The sequence below is a fragment of the Podarcis raffonei genome, chromosome 14 (assembly GCF_027172205.1).
Source record: "Podarcis raffonei isolate rPodRaf1 chromosome 14, rPodRaf1.pri, whole genome shotgun sequence".
Taxonomy (NCBI): domain Eukaryota; kingdom Metazoa; phylum Chordata; class Lepidosauria; order Squamata; family Lacertidae; genus Podarcis; species Podarcis raffonei.
The window spans coordinates 32614398-32641380 of record NC_070615.1 but is presented as its reverse complement, the minus strand read 5'-3'; the positions used below and the strand labels follow the sequence as shown (position 1 = coordinate 32641380).

Below are 26983 nucleotides of genomic sequence, written 5' to 3'. Positions count from 1 at the left end.
TTTGGGCAAATAATTCAAGACAGGGATGACATTTTCTAGGTCAGGTTTTTGTCCCTGGCAACGTGGAGTTGTGCCTGCCAATTATAATTCATTCCAGAGCTTAGATGAGGCTTCACTCTATCCTTCAAGAATTGTTGAGGAATGTAATAGTCAGAAGTCAGAAATGCCCCATTAGGTCCAACCCAACCCACAATGCCAGAAGCAATCCCACCCTCCTCCAGTAAGGAATTATCCAATCCACTCAAGTATTTAATTCATTGTGGTGAATCATTTCATTTCCCCCCCCCAAATTTCCTACCCCTCCCCAATGCTACATGCTGTTTGGGTAAAAGGAAACAGCATGTGGTCTGTCATCTGTTTGTCTACCTGCAGGTTGGAGCAGTACTAGCATTGCTTTTCTCAACTTGGGTCCCCAGGTGTCCTTGAACTATAACTCCCACAGTCCCTGACCACTGACCATGCTGGTTAGCATGACCAAACAGCAGCACCTTGGGTAGAGCTGGAAAGCAGGAAGTAGGCTCAGACCTGACCTCAGTAGTGGCCCCAGGGGCACTTTTTTGCTTTCTCCAGTATAAGTAGGGTTGCCATATTTCAAAAAGTAAAAAAACAAAAAGAAAAAAGGGAGGGGACACAGCTTTTGGAGCTATTTCTGCTGCTTTTTCCATTGTGTTGTCATACATCAGGATTTTTGCCAATTGCAAAATGCCCCTCTGATGCCATTTTTACACCCATAAACCAGGAAATCAGGAATTTTCCTGACGTATGGCAAGCCTAAGTATAAGTGAGCAAATCAGCAAAATTCTGTGTTTGGGGATATTGTTCAGGTGAATGCTAGACCCATCCTCCAGCCTTGACATAAGGTTGTGTATGTGCCATAGATGTGTGTGTGTGTGTGTGTGTACATACACATGGGGATGTCTCATTATGCACAAAGGAAATAGAACACCTCCTTGCTAAAGGAGTCTTCTCAAATATTAAAGTATTCCCTTCACACTGCCATCAATGGGCATTTAGCTAGTAAATAAATTATAGCAATTATCTTTGTTAGTATAAAAACAAATCTACTCAACATATAGTTGTATTGTTCCATTAAAAAAACAACCTGAGCTTCAGTTCACACATAGTTGTGCACAGACATGATGCTACATTTGGCCACCACCTTGCTTTGGCTATGGAGGTCTGGGCCCAATCAAAGGCTCATGTATGTATATATGTATATATGTATGTATGTATGTCCCTTGGGTGGAATATATAAATGTAAGAAAATAAAATAAACCCTACATGGAGAAGGGTCTGTGTGAAGGAGCCTGAAGATGGAGTCCAGTGGAAGGTCTGGGGGAATTGGACAAGAGATTACCAAAAAAAGGCAATACAGTATCCAACTTCAAATACCTAAATGGCTGTCACATAGATGATGGAGCAGATTTGGTTTGCTGTTGTTGGTCTGGAGGCTAGGGACTGAACAACGGGTGTAAATTCCAAGAAAGGGGCTTCCATCTAACCTTTGGGAAGATCATCTGTTCAACTGTGAAACAGCCTGCCTCTGAAGGAGCCAGTCTCCTCTTTATTAGAGGCTTTTGAGCAAATGCTGGATGACCAGCTGCACTATATGTTTAATGCAGTATCATACCATTTTAAACAGTCGTGCCTTCTCCAAAGAATCCTGGGAACTGAGAGTTCCCTGGGGAGAGGAATTGACTGGTAAACCACTCTGAGAACTGTAGCTCTGTGAGAAGAACGGGGGGGGGGGGGCTCCTAACAGTTCCCAGCACCATTGCTGAAGACTTTCAGTCAGTGCATGCTCCAGTGGTATGTCGTCAGATCATAAGAAAAGTCCTGCCAGATCAGAACTTAAGTCCATCTTGTTCCCACACAACAGATAGATGGATGCAGCTATTTCTGGTCTTCGTTTCTGTCAGGGAACTGCCATCAGAACAGGGGTGGGAAACAGAGGGGCAGTTGTGTTACAGGGAGCCTCCAAAAATCTTGCGAAGCAGTTACTCTTCCGGTGATGAGGAAAATCCCACCTCCAGTGGGGAAGAGGTGAAAGGACCAGAGGATGCTGGTAGCAGCCTCAGCACCACTAAGAGGCCAGGAGGGAAGCACGCCCCTTCCGTCGCCCACCCTGCGCAGAAGTCTAAAGCGCAAAGAGGAAAGGAAAAGGCTGGGTGTAATGAGGCTTTTATGCTGGAGGAGGTCCAGGAAACAGGCACTCCCGGATTTTGCTAGTGATTGAGGCAGACATGAACTTTGGGGTTTTGCACTATGAATAGTTTGCACCTAAATAAAACCTGTAAAAGACAGGTCGGAGTCCAGCCTGGTTACTCATGAGCAGCCACCCTTGCCATCTGACAGTTACTTTTGTATTTTTTTACCCATAAATCCATTCTGTTCTATTTCTGCATTAATATGAGGTGTTTTTGTTTGCTTCTTAAAGCATCCAAGTATTTAAATTCATATATTAATATGGCTTTAACAGCATGTGGATGTCTTCTTAGAAGTACAATTTGCGTTGCTGCTGCTGCTGCTGTTACAATTTATTAGCCATCCTTCACCCTAAGGTGCCAGGGCTGGTTACAATTAAAACACAATATTACTATTTAAATGCAATAAGATACAGTATTAAAAACATATTAAAACTGCTTAAAATAATAGAAAAAGTTAGTCCTAAACTTATTAATATTATTGATTTATAAAATGTGCACTGTACACTAAAGATATTTTTTTTAAAAAATTCAAAACTCAAAAATAGCAAAAACATTTGAAACATGACAAAACCCCTGTAAAGATCCAGTTCTCCAGCTGGGAAAGCTTTTCTAGAAAATTGATTCTAGAAAGTGCAGATAGTAGGTCAATATTATTGGCCTACTCTTTTGCGCCAGACAGTTTGGGACATGAAGGAAGACCAGAGCAATATCTTGTTTTCTCATACATCTGTCTTCAGCTCTAGATAACAGTGTTGCTGTAACTTTAATCAAATTTACTATGTACCCACCTTAGTCAAACAGAGCCCATCCTGAACAGATAAATCAGAGACCTTGGTCACTTGATAGAAATGGCTTTGGGTTAATGACAAATATCATAATATGCCCATAGTATAATCATCGATTTTTTTCCTCTCTCAAGCTTCTGTTGAATTAACTGTCCAGTTTCTAATTGCCTTCAAAGAGTAGGCCACAAAGAGTTCACATATTTTGAACATTAAAATCAATACTTTCAATCTCTCTAGAAGGTAATTTTCTTAATTTACTGGACTTTCCTCTAACATTTATTTTGTCTCTTAATTTAAAAAATGGCAGGTTATTGATTTTGGCATGCAGCCTCATGAAGTTCCCTGGTGAAATTTTATAAAAGGCTGGGGTATTTGGCCCTTCTAATGGGAATCTATAGTTACCATTAGAATGGTATTAATTTGGCAGTGCAAATGATAATGTCTGCCCTGCCAATAAAAGATGTAGAGTTTCTTCTGGTGTTCTAATTACTGGTATGGATGCATGCCTTAGATCAGGAGTGGCAAAGCTCCCCCCCTCCTCCCCCTTTTTGGTTTGAAGGATACATTTGCTCTTGGGCACAAGCCAGTGGTAGGCGGCGCCAGAGCAGTGGATGTTAACTGTTACCTTTGCACAGTAGACTACACTTCAGCCATACAAAAGCCAGTGGTTTATACACCCTGCTCACATCTGTTCATTGTCTCCCCAGGCAAGTAAGAGGCATTATCACAGTTCAGCAACCCATTTCAGCCAGCCAAAAACTCTCAAGGAGAGTATAGAGATGAGTGTGGCCTTGATGGAGGAGTAATGAGACAAAGTACAGTGAGAGCACACTCACCCACCCACCCCAAAAATTTGTCAGTTTTGAGGCAACAATAAAGTTGACTCAGACCTAGTTTTGTTTTGTAACTGCACATGAAAATCCCTGTGTTAAAGGACCTGCGGAAACACAAGGAAGTTGTTCAGGTCACAATGCTCTAGTGGAAATATTAGCATACTCTGTTTCCAAAGAAAGAATACTATTTCCAAAGTGCATGTTTAAAGTTCCTTTTACAACAATAGATCATCACAGAGCTATTATCCGTTCTTGGAGTGGGCTATTCAACAGCTCTGGGAAGTGGGTCATGGTTGTTGTTTTTTTGTAAATTTATTTATTTAAAATAACAAAGAAACATCAAGCTAGGTCATTATTATTTCCCCTTTTTACATACAGGGAGCTGAGGCTAACATAGTGCCTTCCTTGTTGCAAGAGTATGCCTTGAATCCAAGACTTTCTCACTGTACATTGATATCCGTGTGAAATGATAGCTGCAATATGGTGTGTTGGTTAAAAAGGGTAGGATTAGCATCTGAGATGTAGAATCATAACTGAAGATGACTTCAGGATAAGACTGTAAAATCTCATGAAAGACAGCAATGTGATGGAATGGTAAGATGGTGAGGGAGACGCTGGTTCCTATCACAACTCAGAAAGGACATTTTCTGAGTGACGTTGGAACGGTCTCTAATCCTCTGCCCTAACCTACTCCACATGGCTGCTGTGAGATTGAAATAGAGGAGGAAACCATGTATGTTGCCTTGAACCTCTTCCAGCAAAGGTGGAATATAAAGGTGGGCCACCCTTGGGGTACTGTGTTTTTTAGGGTGGTCTCACCCATGACTTATGACTGGCTCTCGGAAGGTTGCCTAGAAGGGATTGTTGGCCCTTGGGCTGGAAAGGTTTCACCACCCCTCTTGTAGGGTATTCTGGTAAGTCCCCTATGGCACCCACCTCAGTTCACACAGTGTGCAGAAAGTGCTGTTGGGCCTCAGAATTGTTCTATGTGAATTGGGTATGCATAAAGCACACCCATACACCCCCAGGAATATAGGGAGCTGCCTTATTGGTCCATCTAGCTCAGTATTGTCTATACTGACTGGCACTGGCTTTCCAAGATTTCTGCCATCGAACATACCCAACTCTCCCTGAAGATGTGGAGGACTGAACCCGACCCTCTGCAGGCAAATCTACTACTGAACTATGATTTTTGCATTAATGACCATAGCTGTATCTTTGCAGTTCAGGGAGAGACTTGTAGTGGTAGGCAAGCTTTCTTAAAGAAAAGTTTATCCTCCTTTGTAGATCCCCTCCCCCACATTGAGGAACCACTGATAAACTTCCATGAGACCTCAAGGTTTACTGGAACACAGGCTAAAAAATGCTGCAGTAATGTTAGAAAGAATTGTAAAATAATGTTACAGATTTGGGGCAGAGTGGTGTTGAAATAGTTGAGGTGGCTTGTTTGATTGATGCCTGGTCAACTGATGACTGTCAACCACAGAGTGCAACATGACAGTAAACATCAAGGTAAAGGAAGTTGTGTTTTAGATCCCAACATTGTTATGTTTAAACAATGTTGCATGGAAAATCCAAAATGCTTCATAGTCAGAGTGAGAAGTTCTCCCCCCCCCAAACTACTAAATGATGAAAAATTTGGCCACTTTGGAAATAAAGATGATATATCTGCAAAGAAACTGTTGATTTAAAATATCTTTAATCTTGATAAATAAGTTTTTTTAAGGGTAGAGAAAGAAAGAAAGGAGAAGGTTATACAAAGCTGTCAGTCTGGCACTGATGAATGGCAAAATCACCCATTTCTCAATTGGCGGTGAAGACACACACCACAAGCCTTTACCGTGTTGTACATCATAACTGCCAACTCATTTCTTTGATTAAATATTCCATCAGTGCAGGCTATAAGGCTGCAAACCTTAACAAGATTCATACAACGCACCTCTTGAATACACATAACTCACTTCCTTGGAAGGGGAGCACCCTGCTTGTGGAAGAAAATTAGAATGGAGCTCAATTACTCCGTAAGACAAGATCAAGAGACAAAAGTGGGAAGTGCAGAGACACCCCCCTCCCCCATGCAATGCAAATTTAAGATATAGTTATGTCTTGACAACTCCAAGCTGACAATTAAAGTCAAAAGTGGAGCCGCTCAGTGTAAATCAACTCCGAAACCTTGAGCATCGTAATAAATGGCAAGGGCTACTTCTGTCTTCCTCCACCACCCACAATTATTTGGTGAAAGCAGACCTCTTATTCTTACAGGTTAGGTTTCTGTAAAAGTTCAAAAACTAAGAAATGTTTAATGACATTTCTAAATCCACTCACCTGGGAGTGAGCCCCATTGATTCTAATGGAATTTACATATGAGAAGGCATGTAATTGGCTTGCACAATGAACCAGTGGAATTCTTTCAGCATGACAAGGCATCTTTCTTAAACTCAAGTTGGTCGCTGGAGCTTCTCATATCGAAGTATTGGCATGCTGAACAGAAGCTTCGTGGTAGGTGAGGCGGAGTCTCTGTACTCGCTTCCTGGCATGTGGGTTGCTGCTGTTTATCAGGAGGGATTGGGGTATGGTGGTGGGGAGTTCAATGAGATGCAGATGCACTGAAGTGAGCACCAGATTGGCTCTACCATTGCAATCACAACGCACAGATTCCCCCACTTCCTTGCCCCTTCTCCTCCCTGGTAACGCCCACTTGCCAGAAAGCTAGCACAATGGCTCTGCCCCTTACAGCCAGCTGCTTCTGCAGCTGATAGAGGTGCAGTCTAGAACGACGTGCAATTGGTCTCTCAAAGTTCTGCACCCTAATTGGGGACAAGAACATTATTTCTCTCTCTCTGGGGAAGGAACTACTTCATCATTTTTTTCTTGGGGGTGAGAGGCATTTCCCAACAATTCATCAGGTGCTGGACTGAAGATTCACATTCAACAACATTCTCCCACACACCCTTACTCTGTAGTTGTGTTACCCTGACTGTAATGCTAGCTCTTGTCTACCATTTTCTAATGTTCCTTTTACACTGGAGAACCTAATGCTCTATGGCAGGGGTCAGCAAACTTTTTTCGCAGGGGGCTGGTCCACTGTCCCTCAGACCTTGTGGGGGCCTAGACTATATTTTGAAAAAGGAAAAAGAACAAATTCCTATTCCCCACAAATAACCCAGAGATGCATTTTAAATAAAAGCACACATTCTACTCATGTAAAAACACGCTGATTCCCGGACCATCCGCAGGCTGGATTTAGAAGGTGATTGGGCTGGATCCAGCCCCCAGGCCTTAGTTTGCCTACCCATGCTCTATGGAACTGGGGCTTTTAGACTGATATGCCAGCATGTTGCCCTAAATTTCATTTATGTCAGTGGGGCATGGTGTAACTCACCCTTTACACACATACCTGCTTCTGTCCCTCCATGAAAATTACAGTAAAGAATTGTATGCTGGTATACCGTCCCAAATTTTGTCAGCTTTCTCCCACAATTTTCATGGCTAAGGAGACTGCAAACAGATTGTTTTCCTGTAACCAAAAAGCACAGAAATGAGCGCTAAACTTGTGATATGTTTCATTAGTTTTCCGGAAGTGGCTTCTAAATTGTGCGAAAGCTGTATTCTAATGCAGAAATTAACAATTAGTAAATTGTTGGGGAAATGCAGTAAACTGAATGCCACTTTTATTGCTGTTACTAGTAGAAATGGATGTATAGATTGTCATTTGGAACTCGTCCAATCCAATGCATTTATTTCGTAAGGGGTGTACCCCCATTTGTTTCATTAATTATGAAATTAATGTACATGCCTAGTGCCGATGGAAAGCCAGATGGGTGCTTCAATGCAAATTACTTGAACCAAGGGAAGCTGTAGATCTGGGGACTTCACAGTAAGGTTCTGGGTTTGTTGCAAAATCCCCTATACAGATTGGGATCAGGTTACTTCATTGATCATTGAGTTCCGCAATGCACTCTGTGTGGTGCTGTCCATGAGGTAGGTTCAGAAGCTGCAATTGGTGCAAAATGCAACTGTCTTGACTGTTCAGTGGGAGAGGAAACAGTGGAACCTCGGGTTACGTTAGCCCTCATTATGAATGCTTCAGGTAATGAGCTCCACTAACCCGGAAGTAGATGCCTCTTGTTGTGAACTTTGTCCCAGGATGAGAGTGGAAATCGCACGCCGGCGGCAGCGGGAGACAGCATTAGCGAAATTAGCATGTTAAGAATGGTTTTGGGTTAAGAACGGACCTCTGGAATGAATTAAGTTTGTAACCGGAGGTACCATTGTACTGCCCAAACATTACCCCACTGTTGGCAGAATTGCACTGCCCGCCACATACCTACCGGGCTAATTTCAAGATGCTGGATTTAGTGTATAAAGTCTTTGAAATTTTCTGCATTAAAAGTGGAGCCTTCAATGTGGGGGTTCCTTAGGGTTCAATTTATCCCCCATGTTGTCTAACATCTACATGAAACCACTGAGTGGGGTCATCTGGAGTTTTGGAGTAAGTTGCCAGCAATATGCTGATGGCACACAGCTCTACTTTTCCTTTACATCTGCAGGTGATGCAGTGGAAGTGCTAGACCAGTATCTTGCCTTGGTAATGGACTAAATGAGAGCCAGCAAAGTGAAGCTTAGTCCAGATAAGACTGAGGCACTGTCAGTGGGTGGTTCCCTAGACTGGAATGGATGGGAGGTTGCCTGCTCTTAATGAGGTTACCCTCCCTCTGAAGGAGGGGGCACATAGCTTGGGGATACTCCTGGATCCTTTGCTGTAGCTTGACACTCAGGTGGCCTCAGTGGCTTCGGCTGGTGGTCCAGCTGCACTTTTATAAGGATAGGGATAGCATAACTTCTGTTATCTATGCTCTGGTAACCTCTAGATTAGATGCAACACATTATACATAGGCCTGCCTCTGAAGACAGTTCAGAAAATGTATTTATATCCCTCCTCTCCCCCAAGCTGACATACAACATCTAAAAACATTATTATAAAATGCATTTAGAAGCAGCAATTAAAATACAGTTAGCCCCAACAGCAACCCAGTGACCAGCACCACCTGTTCCTTAGATTTCAAAGGGTGCCTAAATAGGAAGGTCTTGGCCTGTCAGCAGAAGGATAGCAAAGAGGGAGCCAATCTTAGTGTTATTGGGAACAACTTGCACAATATGACAGCAGCCACAGAAAAGGCTCTCTCTTGTGTCACCACCAACCATGATTCTGATATTTATGGGACCAAGAAAAGGTGCTCACCTGGGGAATTTCTCACCCAAGCAGGTTAATCTAGTGAAATGTGATATTTCAGGTAGTCTGGGCCCAAGCCATATAGGGCTATGAGTTGTGCCTGGAAATAGACTGGTAACCAGTGAAGTTGTTTTAACAAGGGAGTAATACGTTCCCAGTCAGTAGTCTGGTCTACAGTCAGTAGTCTGGTCTACAGGTTTCCACTTAAACTTTGCCCTATCCAAGTCACTTAGATCCTTGGTAGCATCACCTCCACGATTGTTTCCTCCCTCTCCCCTGAGGGCTGCTCTCAAGTCTGAACAGTAATTGCACAGTTGTTGGCAATATGATTAATACATGTAGAGCATTGTTGTACAGTTGCTCAGTGCCCTGTATTCCCTCAGCAGATTAGTACCTTAACACCAATTATTTGAGAGATCCACTGGGAGGGACAAGCTTAGCTAAAGGACTTTGATACTTGAAATATCGTTGGGAATGTGGCTAATGCTTTGCAAGGCTATGCATTGGATCAGGTTCGTGATTTGCAGCAGTTCAAGAGCTGAGGAACACGATCTGACATGTTGCATGATGCAGCTCTGTCAGGGAATGGTGAATTTTAATGCTCCCCCATGAAAATCCATCAAGGCATTCCTCATGACGTACATGCGTGAGACTGCACCTTCATAGCATGCAAAGAGCCCTGTTGGATCAGGCCAAAGCCCCATCTAGTCCAAAGTTCTGTTCTCACGGTGGACAACCCACATACTTAATGGCAATCCTATGTATAGGTGGAGCATCCATTCGTGATCCCCAGTGCCTAGCGTTCAGAGGCAAGCTGCCGCTGATATTGAAGGTTTTATATATAGCCATCAAGACACATCGCCACCACCACAGTCATTTAGGTATCCTGGTCTCAAGCTGTCTAGGTCTTTGTGTCTTGAACTTTGACTGATAGCAGCAGCAGTGGCATAGCATGACATCAGTATTCTTCACCAATGAACAGTCAAGATGCTGAATTTTGCAGTACCTGCGGTTTCTGGGCCAACTTCAGTGGCAGCCCCACATAGAGCACTTTGCCGTACTCCTGTTTTACTGAAACAGCTGTTAAAAGGCACTCCTGGCCACTGAGGTTACCTAGAGAGAGTGACACAGGAGCGCAAGAGGAGCACCCTGCTGTCTTGGAACCTGCTCCTTCCAGGGAAGTACGACCCTGAAGAAGGTGATGTAGACATTATTTCCCCTACAAAACACACAGGCTAATGGTATGATAAATAGTGTTCGATTAACCCTGACCTAGATCTAAATGTATAACCAATTAACTAATTTTAATTTCTCAAAATAATAACAGCTGTTGGCATTTTTCTTTGAATAATCCTTGTTTAGCTTCCATAATAGTGTACATTTTAATGAAAAACTCATTAGAATGTAACATAGAGCATAATTAATTCCGGGTGATTCTTTCTATGTAAATAGCTGCTGCAGATGCCGGATTCCATTTTCTGCTGGCTTTATTAATTTTTCATACACCAATATTTCAGCTGTAATGGGTTGTAACAGCTCCTCAGAAGTTTTAGGAATGCATTAACTATCATCAGAGTTGTTAATCTAGCTGGGTTTTTTTTACCATTTGTATGATAATACTTCAACACTACATTATTAGTGTTTTGTTTTGTTTTTTAAAAAAAACGGCAACAGCTTTATTTTTTTAAAAAAGGTTTTGAAACGTCTATATATAATTAACATAAGTAATATTAAACAATATCGGGTTAATTTGTATGTATTTAGAAAGCAACTTAATCCATTTTGCTAACAGCATCCTGGAATAAATTTGCTAAGGGTGGGGTGGGTTGGAAAAGAAGAAACAGACTTTTTATTGTAGGAAAAAAGAAGCTACAAGAGAAGAAACAAACTAAACAACAAATGAGAGAAATAACTATGCATGAAATATAATAATATTCTGTAAACTGTAATAGATTGTGTTCTGGTATCGTGATCTGGTATTCTTCATTTCAAACATCACCTCATCTGAAAACTTCTTAGGTTTAGGTAGTCCACTTTTCAGAAAGAAGGGACAGAACCTCAGACCCAGGAGCTGAATGTGGCCCTCCAAGACTCCTCTTCTGGCCCTCAGGACACTTCCCAAATCAAATCCCTCATTGTTCCTGGATTGCATCCTGCTTGGGTATTTTTGCCGGAGTTGTTTTTACATTTTGATAATGCTTCCTTGCTTCCGGCAGAAAAATCACCCTGTGTTCTGTATGCCCACCATGCACCCAACTATCTCTGTTCCTACTGATCCCCCTGCCTCTAGAGAAGTATTATCGGCACAAGAACATACGGTAGCTTTACACCAGCCTTCTAAGGAACTGTTTACCTCTTCCTCAGATGGCCCCTCTCCATCCCCAAGACCTTCATTCTCCCTGAGAGCAGGGGAATTAACCGTCATGTGAGTGGGACACACTTATACCATCCCTGAAGGACTCAAACCTTCAGCATCTCTGCTTCCCTTAGCTTTTTCAGGTCTGCCACTTTGGCCTCAAAGGGAACATTGCAAGAGAGCCAGGAGCTCATTGCACATTGGGCAAAACCATGACTTCTATCCAAAAGGGAGATAGTTTATATATGTATATGACATTGCAAAACACAGGAAAGCCCCACACAGCCCTGCTGGCTTCCTGTCTGCATAATTGTTTTTGTAGTTTACATTTGAACTCTGATCATGCTTCTTGCTTGTCTAGATGGAGGGTAGAGAAGGATGTATGAGTAAATTAGTATTTGTTGCCCACCACACTTTTGCCCCTGGACCCGCCTACCTCTGGCACATTGCCCTCAGAAGGAAAATGTTCCACATCCCTGCCTTAAGGCCTAGCTGCCATTCTTTCAGCCTCAGTTGCCCATCTGTATCACAGGGGTAAAATCCCATCTATTTGGCAGGACTGTCATGAGAATCACTGAGCGAATGTGCATGAAGTGCTTGGAACAGTGGAAATGGGATATACAAATGCAAAAGTACCATTAAAAAAATGTCCCTTGATTAATTGGATGTCCAAGATCACCTAGTGAGCAATTAGTTACATCTTGTCACCCTGGCGTCTTTACCATTAAGGTAGTAAATGAGGATATTTTTCTCATTAACCATTTCAGTGGCAAATGTGTGGATGAAATGGGGATTCTGAGCAACACCTTTGCACATTCAGTGAGTGAGGAGATATGGGATTGTTGTGGCATGCTTAGCCCTAACCTACACACATTCACTGGAACATTTAAAGAGCCACTGCATACGCAGCTATAAATACAGAGAGTTCCCACTGTGTGACTGGGAAACCCTTGTAAAGTAATATTCCAGATCACTTAGAGCCTAACTACATGTTACCCTAGAAGCATTGCATGCAATCACATCATGTTTTCTTTTCTTTTTAACACTGTGGCAAAAAAATCCCTCTGCGAGTTTTCCCCCTGACCATTCCCCATCAATAATAATAATAATAATAATAATAATAATAGTTTATTTATACCCCACCCATCTGGCTGGGTTCCCCCAGCCACTCTGGGTGGCTTCCAACAAAACACTAAAATTAATAAGAGAAGAAAGCACATTTGAAAATTATCTAAGGGGAGAGAACAAAGCGGTGAAATTTGCATGGGTTGGATGTAAGGGTTTTGCTGTGCTTATCTTACTTTCAACATGGCCATGAGGTGTTTGTGAGTCTTCTTTCTTACATTCTAACAAATCAGTCTGCACTCTGCAGCCTTCCTTAGTGCCCACATTTCAGTTAAAATCCAGGAGAAGACATCATGAGAGGAGAAGACATCATGAGATGACTCCTCCCATGGGGCTTTTTTCAGATCCAGAAGTGTGGGCAGTCAAGGAGGCTGCAGAGTGCCAGAGAAATATTTGATGGAAAGAAAAGCACACATACTGTCCTTGTCCGTCTCATAATGATAAAGTATGCTCAAAATCTGCACCCCTTGAAATTCTAAAGAAATTTCCAAGTGCCTTGAGAATGAGTCAGAAAATAAGAAGGCTCATTTGTAGAGGAAGAAACCCTTTGAGAAACTGGAGGACATGATTTTAACACAGCTCTATTTCCCCCTTTAATGTCTATTAATCGTAACGGGCATACTCTGAGTATGAGTAACATTGGATACATCCCACAGTTTTTTTTATCTATTAGCCACAATGGCTGTGTTCCACCTTCACTATTGGAGGCAGTATGCCTCTGAGTGGCAATTGTTGGGAATCACAAGTAAGGAGGGTGCTATTGTGCTCAGATTCTGCTTGCAGCCTTCCCATTGAGGCCATTGTGGAAGAAGATGCTGGACCACATAGGCCTTTGGCCTGAACCAGCATCCAAACTCTTATTTCGTTCTTGTGTAGTCAAAGGAAGTGCAGGGAAAGGGTTAACCTTAAGAGCTGTGTAAAAATATGAGTATAGTTGAATAAATTGGGGGTGAGTGTAGCAGCATGATGGGTGTTTGGGTGCAAATACATTTTTAGCTATCCTGTAAGGTGTAGACAATGATAGGATTAATAACACAGAGCAAACCGGGGTGAAAAGGAAGATGGTATCTTGGGTAGAGTGAACATTTTATGCAGTGATAAGAAAAGGGTCTAAAATCCCGCCATTTGTCTAATACTTAAAGGTATACAAGTCCTTTGTGTTCAGTTATCTTCACACTGGAGGCAACTGAACTACATGTTAAAGTCCACAAAATGTATTGCTCATCCTTTCTAAATGAGAGCTCACTGAAGCAAACAACCCCTTCCCTTCAAAATACTTTCCACTCTGAAAAATAAGCCACCATACTTGGTCATTGGATGGAATGAACATTAGTCTGGACCACTGCAACCTTTTTTTTTTTGGGGGGGGGGAGAATTGCTAGGTCAGGTTCAGCATCAGCCTAGTTGTGGAAAGAGTTTGAGAAAGAGAGAGAGAGCAAGCAGCCACCTTTACTACTCAGGGTGGTGCACCTGTCCTGGCCTCCCAACGTGAAATTAATATATATTTTACATTGGGATGGTTGGAGTGTCAAATTGTCAGTATGTAATGCAGGCTGCAGCCCCAGTGATGGTTTTAATCCAGTGCAGTGCTAAGTGAAAGCCATTTAGTCATTTACTTGTTGCACTGGTGGGACACAGTTGCACAAGGGAAATAGTGGATTATACAACCAGAAACAGCTATTTCGCAACAGAAACCACAAGTGCATTTACAAAAGGTTGTTGTGCAGTGGGATACACAACAAGAACCAGCTGTTGTGCATCAAGCTTCCGCTAGCATAACCTTTGTTGCGCAACCTTTAAACATTGTCATCCGTTAGTGCAAGGGCTCTTGTGCCAGTAGACAGAGAATGCTGGATATGGTCACATGTCTACTCAGAAGTAAGTCCCATTCACTTCAGTGTGGCTTACTCCCAGGTAAGTGGGGGGGGGGGTAGGATTGAAGCTTTAGTGTACCTGGAAAGGTTTTGGTGGTGGTGGTGGTTCTTTTCAGCCAAAGGCAATGCACTTTTCATAGCCTCATCATGTTGGGGTTTTTTTTCTTTTCAACTTAACTAATTTAGCTTGAGTGTTCCCAAACTCAGACCGTGCTCTCTTTTCTTCCTCTTTCTCTCTCTTTCTCTCTCTCTCTCTCTTTCATAGGCAGGGTGCTGCTGTGCCAGGCAAACCAAGAGGGATCTCCCATGTACAGTGCCCCCAGTTCACTAGTATACACGTCCACAAGTAAGCCAGTCATTGCAGCTCTTTTCTTTTTTGCTTTGCCTGTGAAATGTCAATTTCAGCCCCTTAATATCTCGCAAAGTTGAAATGTGATATACAGAGAGAAGTGATGCAAATGTTTGGCTGCTGAAGTGTTTGTCATGGGATAAACTTAAGAAATTAACTTTTGTTGCTGTTGCTGCTGTTTTCAACCATCCGAAAGTGGTTTTACTTTTATTTAATTGGCTAGTTAATTTATGTACTGCTTCATATTTCAGCAGGAATCTCTAAGCAGTTTACAAGTGCCAACAAAAAGGAAGCAATGTAAGAAATAGAATGCAAAGTCCACATTCAAAACCATATTAGTAGTAGTAGTATATACTTCTTAAAACCATAATAGGCTTCTAATTACACCAGTTACACAAAATACTATTACTACTGCTACTGTTGTACTAATAATCATAATTCCACATTTAAACTAACAAAACTACTCAAACAATTAACAATTGATTAATCAAATAATTTGACTTAATTTAATGTACATTGCTCTAATCAAAACGAAGTCCGCTCCAAGATCACAAGAGGGGGACAATAATTTCTCCAACAATTTCAGAGTAGGGGGGTGGTTGGGGGCTACCACTTCCCTTAATTTTTTGAGGATGCTATCACCCTATTTCTCTTTTGTGGGGGTGGAAAAAACTTTCAAGCAAGGGTCTTGCATTTCACACTGCAATATATGGCTCTCTCCAATGCCTGCCATGTTTCTGGAATGATGTAATGTAGCGTCATTCCCAGGCCACTCCAGAAAGCGCAGCCTGCTGCCTCCCACTAGGAACAAGATGCTTTGTGGCAATTGCCAGATCTGGGATTTTGGCGCAATGTGATCAGTACAATGATGATACACCCCCCCCTTCATCTAATTCAGATGATGATGCTTAACTAGTGTCTGAGATTGGTAATGGACTGTATCAATAATTCTTGACAAAAAAGAGGTGCTTTTGGTATGCGGCTTGTCTGACTCTGGGAATGGTGTGTTGCTGGTTCTGAGTAGGGCTGCACTGCCCCCCATCAAGGATCAGGACAGTCATGAACTATTGTGGCTGCCCTTCAAGACATTTAAAAAACACACAAACCATAAGTATTAGCCGCGGCAGCCAAGCTAATAATCTGGACTGCTATCTAACATTGCTGGGTGGCTGTAAAGAATCTGCTTTTCTCTGAATTTCAGTTCTCCAAAGAAATTGAGTGTGCAGAAATGTTTGTTAGGGGAAGGTGCCCATAAAAATGCATATATTAATAAAAAAATTGCTTTATTATAGGGAAATGTCCTTGCGAAATGTGTGTATTAGGGGAAATGCTCTCTAAAATTCTATTGGATTTTCAGGAGGACTTATTTTGTACACAAAATTCACAAACTGATGAAGAAATGCAGCATATTGGATTTGAGCAGTGGTGGCTTGTGAACAAGAGAACTAGTGGGGTGGAGAGCAGGGAGCCCAAAAGTAGGGGGCGCCAGAACCAGTGACAAACAGGGCCATCCTCTTCCTTTCTAAGTTATACAAAGGGCAACACTGAGACTGAAGAAGAGTAATCTGACAGACAGTGTCACGCCCCCCTGCACAGGTCATAAGGAAAAAGGCAGCCAGGTGGGACTGGCTAAAAACAGACTGTGATTGGTGGGGCAATACCCCATTAGCCATAATAGACCAGCCTTCACTAAATTTAAGGTTGGAAAATTGAGAAACTAATAAAAACTGAACTTGACAGAGTCATACCTCTGTCCCCTAGTTGATACAGTAAAGGCTTCCACACAAGAATATTTTACTCAGGTCTATTACTGTTGTTTCCTACGGCACAATTCAATATTGTAAAAAGTGGAGAAGGGTAGATGGAGAAGATGCAAAATCTTCTAAATCCTATCTCACGGTGCTCCAGTTCTTTCCATAATTGTCTGAGAAAACTTCCATCAGTTTCTGTAATTAAACTAATGGTCTAAATGAATTTCCAGATCACTAGCTATTCATTCCGATATGTCATTACACTGAGCTCAATTAATAGAAAGTCAGTTTACAGCCCATTGTGTCCAAAAATGCTATTCCATTTCAGCTGTTTTAATTAGCAATATTCACTCTGCTCTACTGCCAATGCCAGCCCTTCCATTCAGTCCACACAAACTCATATAATGTGTCCCGTTGTCGGACGTTGGCGCTGTTTGCTGTTTGGCATTAAAATAAACAGAGTGAGACATCTGATAATTAAAGCTCTAATGTCTTTCTCACTCTTAAAGTTCATGGGCCCTGATCCAGTAATTTTAGTTCAGGTACAGAAGCTCCAGAGGGCACATGGCCCTATCCAGAAACCGGCATGTGTTTCACAGGCCTAACTCACCTGTTCTTTTCAAAGGAGAGTTAGGAGTGTGTGCATCAATCTGTTCCTTCTGAGTGTTTAGTTGATTGATTGATTGATTGATTGATTGATTGACTGACCGACTGACTGATTGGGAAGCCTGTACAGTGAAGCACACCTAGGACTCTGGAGTGAAGTGACAGACTGATGTTTATGTTGATAAACAGATACCGCTACTGCAGGAAAGTAAACTACGTTTCCATGTGCTCTGGCTTCCGTCATGGTCCTCCATGCACCAAATTTAGTCATGCTGGCCACATGACCCAGAAAGGTGTCTGTGGACAAACACTGGCTCTCTCGGCCTGAAAAGCAAGATAAGCGCCACACCCCACTTTGACTGGACTTAGCCATCTGGGGGTCCTTTACCTTTACCTTACCTTGAAGCTATTTCCAAATTACATCCTAAGTGAAACTGGATGTAAATTTCAAGGACCTTGCCAGGTTAAAAATCTCTATGGGTTGCAAGGCACTTTAAACTATGGGCTCATCCACACTTCTGCCTAGAAAGCATGGGTCTGAGTGGTTTTCCACTTGTCTCGTGCTTTCTACGCACAGGTTCAAGCAGTTTTGCCTCCCACCACCTTTCCCCTAGAAAACCTGCTCTTTAGCTCTAAAGCAGAACAAACGGCAAGCTGTAGAAAACTCAATTGCTGTTTGTTCTGATTCAGCGCTAAACCACATATTTTGAGGGAAGCCGGAAGAAGTCTGATACAGTTATTGAATTATTATTAATACTTGTTAGTTATTACAATTTCTCAAGGAGGTATAATACATGGCCAGAGAACGTCCCACTTTTCCTTTGGCCGTCCTTATTTTTATCAGAGTAAAGTTGGAGGGTATGGAGTTATGCGACCCCCAAGCCAAGGAGATAAGTAACTATACAACCTTTAGAAGAAATCTGAAGGAAGCCCTCTATAGGGAAGGTTTTTTTCTCTCTTTTTTTTAAAAGATATTTATTAAAGTTTTCAATTTTTATACAAACAAAAAGAAAAAAGCAAAGAAGAAAAATCTTAAAAACACATAAATTTCACAACTTATTTTTCAATAACATATTTCCCTGACCTCCTCATACCTCCCCTTCTTGTATCTCCAGTTCGAATTATTTGTTCAGCAAATCCTTATCTCAAAGCATTACAAGCTTATAAAAACACCTTATTTTCTATCCAACATCTTAGGTTATTATGACCTTAAATTTTTACTTATAAAAAACCATTTTTTCATATTCCTTTATACCATTACAGCTAAAAACCACTTAATTTCAATCCAACATCATTCAACATTCCTTAATTTTACAATATTTCTGTAAATAGTCCTTGAATTTTTTCCAATCTTCTTCTGCTGACTCTTCTCCCTGGTCACGGATTCTGCCAGTCATTTCTGCCAATCCCACACAGTCAATCAACTTCATCTGCCATTCTTCTAAAGTGGGTAAATCTTGCATCTTCCAATACTTTGCAATGAGTATTCTTGCTGCTGTTGTAGCATACATAAAGAAAATTCTATCCTTTTTTAACACCAACTGGCCGACCATGCCCAAGAGGAAAGCTTCTGGTTTCTTCAAGAAGGTATATTTAAATACCTTTTTCAATTCGTTATAAATCATTTCCCAGAAAGCCTTAATCTTAGGGCACGTCCACCAAAGGTGAAAAAATGTACCTTCATTTTCTTTACATTTCCAACATTTATTATCGGGCAAATGATAAATTTTTGCAAGCTTGACTGGGGTCATGTACCACCTGTATATCATTTTCATAATATTTTCTCTTAAGGCATTGCAAGCCGTAAATTTCATCCCAGTAGTCCACAACTGTTCCCAGTCAGCAAACATAATGTTATGTCCAACATCTTGTGCCCATTTAATCATAGCAAATTTAACCGTCTCATCCTGAGTGTTCCATTTCAACAGCAAGTTATACATTTTTGACAAAATCTTAGTTTTGGGTTCTAACAATTCTGTTTCCAATTTAGATTTTTCCACCTGGAAGCCTACTTTCTTATCCAAATTGTAAGCCTCCATTATCTGAAAATAATGAAGCCAGTCTTGCACTTTGTTTTTTAATTTCTCAAAACTCTGCAGTTTCAGTCTATCTCCTTCTTGTTCCAAAATTTCCCAATATTTTGGCCATTTGGCCTCCATATTGAGCTTTTTCTGAGCTTTCGCTTCCATTGGTGACAACCACCTTGGGGTTTTGTTTTCCAATAAATCCTTATATCTGATCCAAACATTAAATAATGCCTTCCTGACAATATGGTTTTTAAATGCTTTATGTGCTTTAACCTTGTCGTACCACAAATATGCATGCCACCCAAAAACGTTGTTAAAACCTTCTAAATCCAAAATGTCTGTGTTCTCAAGAAGCAGCCAGTCTTTCAGCCAGCAGAACGCTGCTGATTCATAATAAAGTTTTTTTCTTTAAAGAAACACATTTTAATGTTTTATTATGTTTTTATACATGTTGGAAGCTGCCCAGGGTGGCTGTGGCAACCCACTCAAATCAGTGGGGTAATAATAATAATAATAATAATAATAATAATAATAATAATGGAATAGGACATCCCTATTTTCATCCAAGAATTGTTGGAGGGTATGCAACTCAGTTGAAACATTAGAAAAGTGGCAGAGAACACTGTTTTAGCCAGTGGGCCACATTGCGTGGACAGGCGGAGTCCCCAGATCCCCCGCGGTCCCCCCGTCATGCGGAATAACGACTCGAGACAACGTGCTATGGGATTAAATTGGCCACAACTTTATTGAATTTCAAATGTGGGTAGACCTTGGCTCAGGCATTGGGCGTTCTCCCTCCCCAGTCCCCAGCCGGGGATCTAGGGAGCATCAGGGTTTTTCAGTGTGTGTGTGGGGGATGGGCCGGCTCTGGAGAACATATGTTCAAGCAGAGACAGCCGCCCCCGTTACGCCGCCGCCGCAGGGGAGAGCAATGACAACCTTTCGGCGCACGGCCAAAGCCTCCCTTCAGAAACCCCTTTAACGGGGAACCCTGGTATCGCCGCCGCAAAGAGGAAGATGGACTAAAGGATTCCGCCCAAGGCCTGATACTGCCAAAGTTGTGACGTTTTGCTACGGGAAAGGCGAAACCTGCCAATGCAGGGAAATTCCTTTCCGGCCCTTTAACAGCGACCTTACGTAGCAGCGCCCGCATACCTGTGAAGAAAAGTTAACCTGCGAAACCTGTGAAGAAAAGTTAACCTGCAAAATAAGGCATTAACTGAGGGTGGGTAGGGTGGGAGAAGCTCTGGAGCCAAGTGAGGATTCCCAGGTAAGATCCTCCCTCTATTGTGTGGGCAGGTAATCCCTCCCCTACCTGGACTGGTCTCCTTGGCAACGCTTCCCCCAGGTGGGATTGGGCAAATGACTGAGGTAGGCGGAGACCTCCAGGTACCCCACCTGAGGGAAGGCAAGGCCAAGCCTAAGCTATTGGAGCCGCTCGAGATCCAGGGGCTGCACGCGTCCACGCAAAGGGCGCCCCCCGTTTTTAAGTGGGGAGCGGTCATTCCCTTCTGGGCAACATTCTGAAGGCCACATGCCATTGTGTGCAAAGCCAGAGGCAAAATTGGGTTGAGCAGCAAGTGTGGTGTTTACCATTGTGCAGTAGACAATCACACATCACTCTCTATTCTCAACTGAGACCAGCAAGAGCTGAAGGAATTCCTGCTGGGCAAAATCCCTCACAGAGGGTGCAAGAAGGGTCTGGGTCCTGGTGAGAACTCCAAGGGCCAGATAGTAAGAACTGGAGGGCAGATTTGCATGTTCCCCATCACTACATTCATACCTTAGAAGCTGAACAGAATCCGTTCCGGAAGTCCATTCGACTTCCAAAACATTCGGATCCCGTTCGCATCCAGAGGTATAACTGTAGAGGGATACAAACAGAATAGAAAAGCTGTTTCATAAAGTCAGTAAAAGCGCTTAGGGGTTGCCAGACATCCCTCAGTAGCATATACGGATGGCATTTCTTCAGAAGCTGCCTTTTTTCTCTCCCCCACCTCTCCCTTGACTTGCACTGTTCTGTTACTTTTGGAAAATGTAACCCAGCTACCGCCCGACAGTCTTCTGGTATTCCTCCAAACAGCAGGCTTGTCTTGATATTTCTTTCACAAAAATACATATGACAGATAAGTAGCCACTGTGGGATACTTCTGCCTTGTGCCAGAGAGATATTAAAACAATAAACCATGTTGCTCTGGGATTTTAGGCTGAAAGCAACAAGGCAAAGATGAGATAGTTGTGAAAGGTGGGGAGGCAGTCACTTCACAAGAGTCCCCAGGAGCCTGTGATACCACTGACAGGGAAAGGTTTCGAATGTGACGTCTTCTTAAGTAGATTGTGAAAGAGGCTCTGACTACCTTAAATCCTGCTCTTCCATATTGGGGGGGGGAGGAGAACTGCACCCAGTTATTCATCTAGTTGATAGGCCTCTAAATCTAAAGTAATAAATCAGTTTATTAAATCAAAAAATACTCTGCCTGTGTGTGTGCGCGCATTTTCGTTTTCCTGCACTGTGCATTTATCACAGTGATTTATTAAAATTTCTTTCTTAGCCGCTACTAATTTACACAGGAACGTTGAGCACAATGCAGCTTATAGGTAAAGGTGGGAGGGAAAATTCGTTTCATTTTAATGAGAACTTAACAGATTTGCATTTTCTTAAGAAATCCACAAAACACAGCTATCTTTTGGAACCTGGCCTTCTCTGAATGCGGTTCTTCAACCAAAGAATGTGTACAAAAATGTGCATATTGGTGGAAACTGTGTACAAAAAATGGATTCTGTTAGGGAAGACTTCTTGTAGAACGAAATGCACATACTAGGTATACATTTGTGCAGTCCTTTTTTCTGGGGGGGAACACAGGGGTACGCATACCCCTAAACATTTTGTGAATCTAAGTTTGGCCTCACTGAGGGGCAGTATTTCAATATGAATAGGAAAATGAGAGTACCCCTAAACATTTTTAAAGAAAAAAAGCATGGCATTTTTGTATACAAAAAATGTACATCTCTATATCCCATATTTTTTGCCAAGGAGCTTGAGGTGGCATATGTGGTTTTCCCCAGCCCTGTGAAGTTGGTTAGGCTGAGATGCAGTGACTGTCCAAGGTGGCCCAATGAGCTTCACATGGCCAAGTAAGGATTTGACTCCTGGTCTCCCAGGTACTAGTCTAGCCTACACCACCACTGGCTCTCCCAGTGAGAAATGCATGTGGATTTTCATGCTGACTTTTTAAAATCAAATGTATGCAGAAATGTGGTGAATTGAATTTAAGTTTGGAAGAAAGAAAGTCCGTGAGAACCTGAAAATGATAGATTTGCCTATCACTGCTTGTAAGCTGGTTTTCACTTCAGGTGGACCCATACAATCATCTTTGGCTTTCAGGAGAGGTGACACATGTGATAACTGGTGCTAGTCATGTTGTTGATGTGCTCACAGGGTAGGGGGAGAAGTTGCCACAGTTACACAAAACCATGGCGGCAGGATGTACAATGAGCCAGCTCATAGTTAAACTATCCCCACTGATTTAATTGGGATGATTAAGCATGTGCTGAAATCTGTTCTTAATGCAGCCAGTGCTGATTTCTTGTGATTTTGTAGATTTTCTATTTACAATTTATACATTATATTTTTATGTGTTGGGTGCCACCTTTTGAGGACTCGGCCCTAAATTTACATTTTATGTTTTCATGGGCACTGTTCAAAGAAGAAAGACAGTTTTGTCCTGCAGACCTAGAACAAGACACACAAAGGGGAAGGGGGAAAGGATCATTGATTTCAAACGACATCCAGGAGCTGCTGTCATAGTCATTTCAGAAGTGACCTAGCCATGATTCCAGAACTCCTCTGACCTGCAGAAGATCACCTTATGCACCCCAGGATCCTCACTGTCTTGAATACATTTTGTGTTCACTGGGTATAGACTAAGAATTTATAAGCTGGACAGTCTCTTAATTCATAGCACAGCTATGAACTGAACTACTGAAAACAATACAAGATGTAGCATAGGAGAGTTTGGAGACTTGTGGGTTATAGCCAACTAAATTCTGCTCAGAATAGACTCAGGGGTGGGGAATCTGTGACCCGCCAGATGTTGTTGGGCTGCAACTCCCATCAACCCCAGCCAGCATGGCCAATAATCTTGGATGATGGGAGTTGGAGTCCAACAACATCTGGCGGGGCTGCCCTCACCTTTTTAAATGAAAGCTTAGTGAATGATGAAAAATACTTACTTCCCATGGAAGAGGACCTTTTCCTCAAAGTAATAGGAGCCAAAATACTTTCCAGATTGTATATATCAAATGATTGTTGGCAAATGCCTTTGACAAACCTGAGTGCTAAATTGTCTACATTTCGTTCATCACATACTTTCAAAGATTCTGTTTCTGGTGGTTGTCATTCAAGATCGCAAGTGCGTCTGAGATTTTTCAACTGAATTTGACAGCGTTCCTTAGAGACATAAAAAGAGCCATTAACTTCATGGAAGACACCTTAACACATGGTGGTACAACAAAGGGAGACCATAATAAATGGATGGTCATAAGTCTTCAATTGGATCCATGAATTCAGACTCAATTGAAACTACAGGAAATGTATTTTTTTCACCAAGGTAGAGTAGTTATTGTGCAGCATAAAAAATCATGACAAGAAAAAGTAAATGCCACCAAAGAGCTGAAAATACCTGTAGTATTACAGAGCTATGGGACACGGGTGGCGCTGATGGGACACGGGTGGCGCTGTGGGTAAAAGCCTCAGCGCCTAGGGCTTGCCGATCGAAAGGTCGGCAGTTCGAATCCCTGCGGCGGGGTGCACTCCCGCTGCTCGGTCCCAGCGCCTGCCAACCTAGCAGTTCGAAAGCACTCCCGGGTGCAAGTAGATAAATAGGGACCGCTTACTAGCGGGAAGGTAAACGGCGTTTCCGTGTGCGGCTCTGGCTCGCCAGAGCAGCGATGTCATGCTGGCCACGTGACCCGGAAGTGTCTCCGGACAGTGCTGGCCCCCGGCCTCTTGAGTGAGATGGGCGCACAACCCTAGAGTCTGTCAAGACTGGCCCGTACGGGCAGGGGTACCTTTATCTTTACCTTATTACAGAGCTGAGACACTTTTTGGGGGAATGGTGAATGATCAAGATCAATATTTGCAAATCATCTCAACAGAGTACAACCACTGCATTTATCATTGAAATCTACCATGTTCTGGCATTTTGTGTGCGTCCGTGCACATATGCAAATCAGGAAGCTTCCTTTTCAGAGGAAAAGGGATACTCGGTCTTACAATTTTGTGATGCCAGCAATGGTTAAGTGCTGATGAAAGCAACTATGGATTGGGACTAGGTCGAGCACTTCTGCAACTGTCAAGTGGAACCCACTTGCTACAGGACTTTTACCAAGGATAGGTTCTAGAACAAATAATCATATGGTCTGTCTGTAAGCACTTCAAAAAGGATGCTGTCATTACTAAAACCCAGCATGGGTTTCTGAAAAGCAAGACATGCCAGACCCTGATATGGTCCAGAGCCCTGCCACACTGTGCCTTGCTGGTTGTGAAACGGAATATCCTACCTCAGTGTGTCTATTGGACTTGACTCTGCTCTAGACATGATGATGTTTCACCAGTAAGTGCAAATCTCTCAACCCAGCCTCCCCTAAGTTTCTCAAGCCAAGCTAGGACAGGAAATATTTGTTCTGTGCACACTTCTCTAAAAGCATAAAAAAACCAATTTCATCAAATCTACTTGTGGAGGTCCAGATATTCCAAAAGTCTTTCTCTGCATCTGATATGGATGGCCTAAATCTCATCAACGGACCAGACATAACTAGAAAGCACTTGTTGACCATGAACAGATGAATGAATTTGAAGAGTCAACGACGAAAGGTTATATTGCTGGTTCATAGTCTAGGAGGAAATAATCAAAGGCCATTAATGAGTCAAGCAGGTAATATGGTACTCTGGAATCGGAAATGGCTCAAAGAACAAAATATTAGCCTTGACAACTGTAGAGGGGATTATGAGCACAACAGAAGGATCCTTTAATCACTGAAGCCTTATGGGGAGGGGACAGGGAACTAGCATCTGGCCTGTGTCAACTGTTGTGGGTTGTTTGGTTGTTGTGGGTTCATGCTATATTGATATACTTCCCTTACCCAACATTACCTGCTACAGTGTTGTTGCACAACTGGGGGGGGGGGGAGAGCTTTCTTAGTTTTGGCATTCCAGGTGAACTTGCTGCCAACAGTGTGTCCCATTTTATAGCATTCCAGTCATTCCAGACTTCTTTCAACTTTTACCATATTATTGCAACCCCACACTAATATCCAGCAAATTTTAGTCTTCCAAAAATAATATCTGAAGACGGAATGGCTCATATATTGCTCTTTTAAGCTAAAGATAAACATTACTGATAGACCAGCAGAACTGCTACTGCAAAGACAAATCAGAATCCCCATTTGAACAGCAGAGGAGAGTTTCATTCCAAAGTGAGCTGACCTGGGAATGGTGGCCTCTACAAATGACTAAACTAATAGAAGTTATGAACACTTCAATAACTGGTGCAATTCTGTGATAGAACTATCCCACTTAGAGTCAGGGGACAGAGTTTATATTGGAAATGATGGGGAGAGGAAAACCTCATGGCAAACTCCAGCACCTGTGAAAGACAAGGAAGAGAAATAAAACACCCTGGTCATATTCTGTTGAGTCTGAACATCTACTTTCCATCTATCACTGAGAATGTACAATCACAAAATTCACAAGCTGTATCTAAAATGCCAACTTCATCTTCTTCTGAACAGTCTTGTAAGCCAGACACCAATGATACTCCTCAAAATTGCCATTTGCTCCAGTCAAGTTATTTGAAAGCCTTTGGGATTTAGAGAAGAGTGGTTGATTGTCTGAACTACCAAAGGTCTCAATAGTGCCAATTTATTTACTGGTGGCTTCTTTAAACAAAAAAGGAGAGCTATATGAATAGTTTAGTGGACTTAGCTGTATCTAGGTAGGGTTGAGAATTTCCTCTTGCCATTCTGTTTTTGATGGTGAGTTCTTGTTTTGCTTCTTGACTGTTCTCTATAACAGCTATACAGAGAACTAGAATCTTAGAATTAGAGAGTAAGACGGGACCCCAAGGGTCATCTAGTCCAACCCCTGCATTGCAGGAGCCACAGCTAAATAATTCCTGACAGGTGTCCATCCAACTTCTGTTCCAAAAACTCCATGTGAAGGAGAGCACCACCTTCTGATGTGTAATATTGTTAAATGAGGGAGAAAGAGAGAGATTTATTTATCAAAACAAGGTGGCTTACAAGTTAGAACAAAAATAGAAAGATATGATGTGTAGACTATAGCAAAACAATAAGCAACAGCTACAAATAGAGAGATACAAATATCTAAAATAGCGAGGACCGGATGTTTCAAATCCATTCAAGGGTTATGAATGTAAGAAGGCATCATTTTGCATTCTTCCCTGTATTTGCCGCCTGCAGCACTATTTCCCTTACATTGCAGTTCATCTTCTGCCAAAAACTACATTATTTGTTTCTCTGTTTTCTGTGGCAATATTATGTAATTTACATAATGCCTTATGTAATCCACCCATTGCCTTATCTGCCAAAAGTTGTGACTATTTGCTATGAGGGAGGCAAAACCTCCAAACAGGGCCTATTCCTTCCCAGTTCTGAATACGGCAACCATTAATGAACCATAGGAAGGTCAATTACTGAGTGCAAGGAAGAAAAAGGTTAGCATACAAAATAATCACAGCTTAAAGGGCAGGAGGGCGGCTTGTTCAGCCAACTGTGGTCCCTAACTTGGGTGCTGCCAGCCTTTAGAGTGGGGCCC

At 42.2% G+C, this 26983-nt stretch overlaps 1 protein-coding gene across 28 annotated transcripts in view; it reads left to right on the top strand.

Moving 5' to 3' along the window:
* The window catches only part of RBFOX1 (RNA binding fox-1 homolog 1), a 1472193-nt gene that overhangs the window by 1367012 nt on the left and 78198 nt on the right, over positions 1-26983 (top strand). For 25 of the 28 annotated variants that reach the window (XM_053365865.1, XM_053365879.1, XM_053365868.1 and 22 more), the window contains one exon: positions 14679-14759. The exons of the other annotated variants lie outside the window; for them this stretch is intronic. In XM_053365865.1, the coding sequence (XP_053221840.1) occupies positions 14679-14759 (81 nt within the window). The remainder of the gene's footprint in view (positions 1-14678; positions 14760-26983) is intronic. 28 annotated transcript variants of the gene reach the window in all.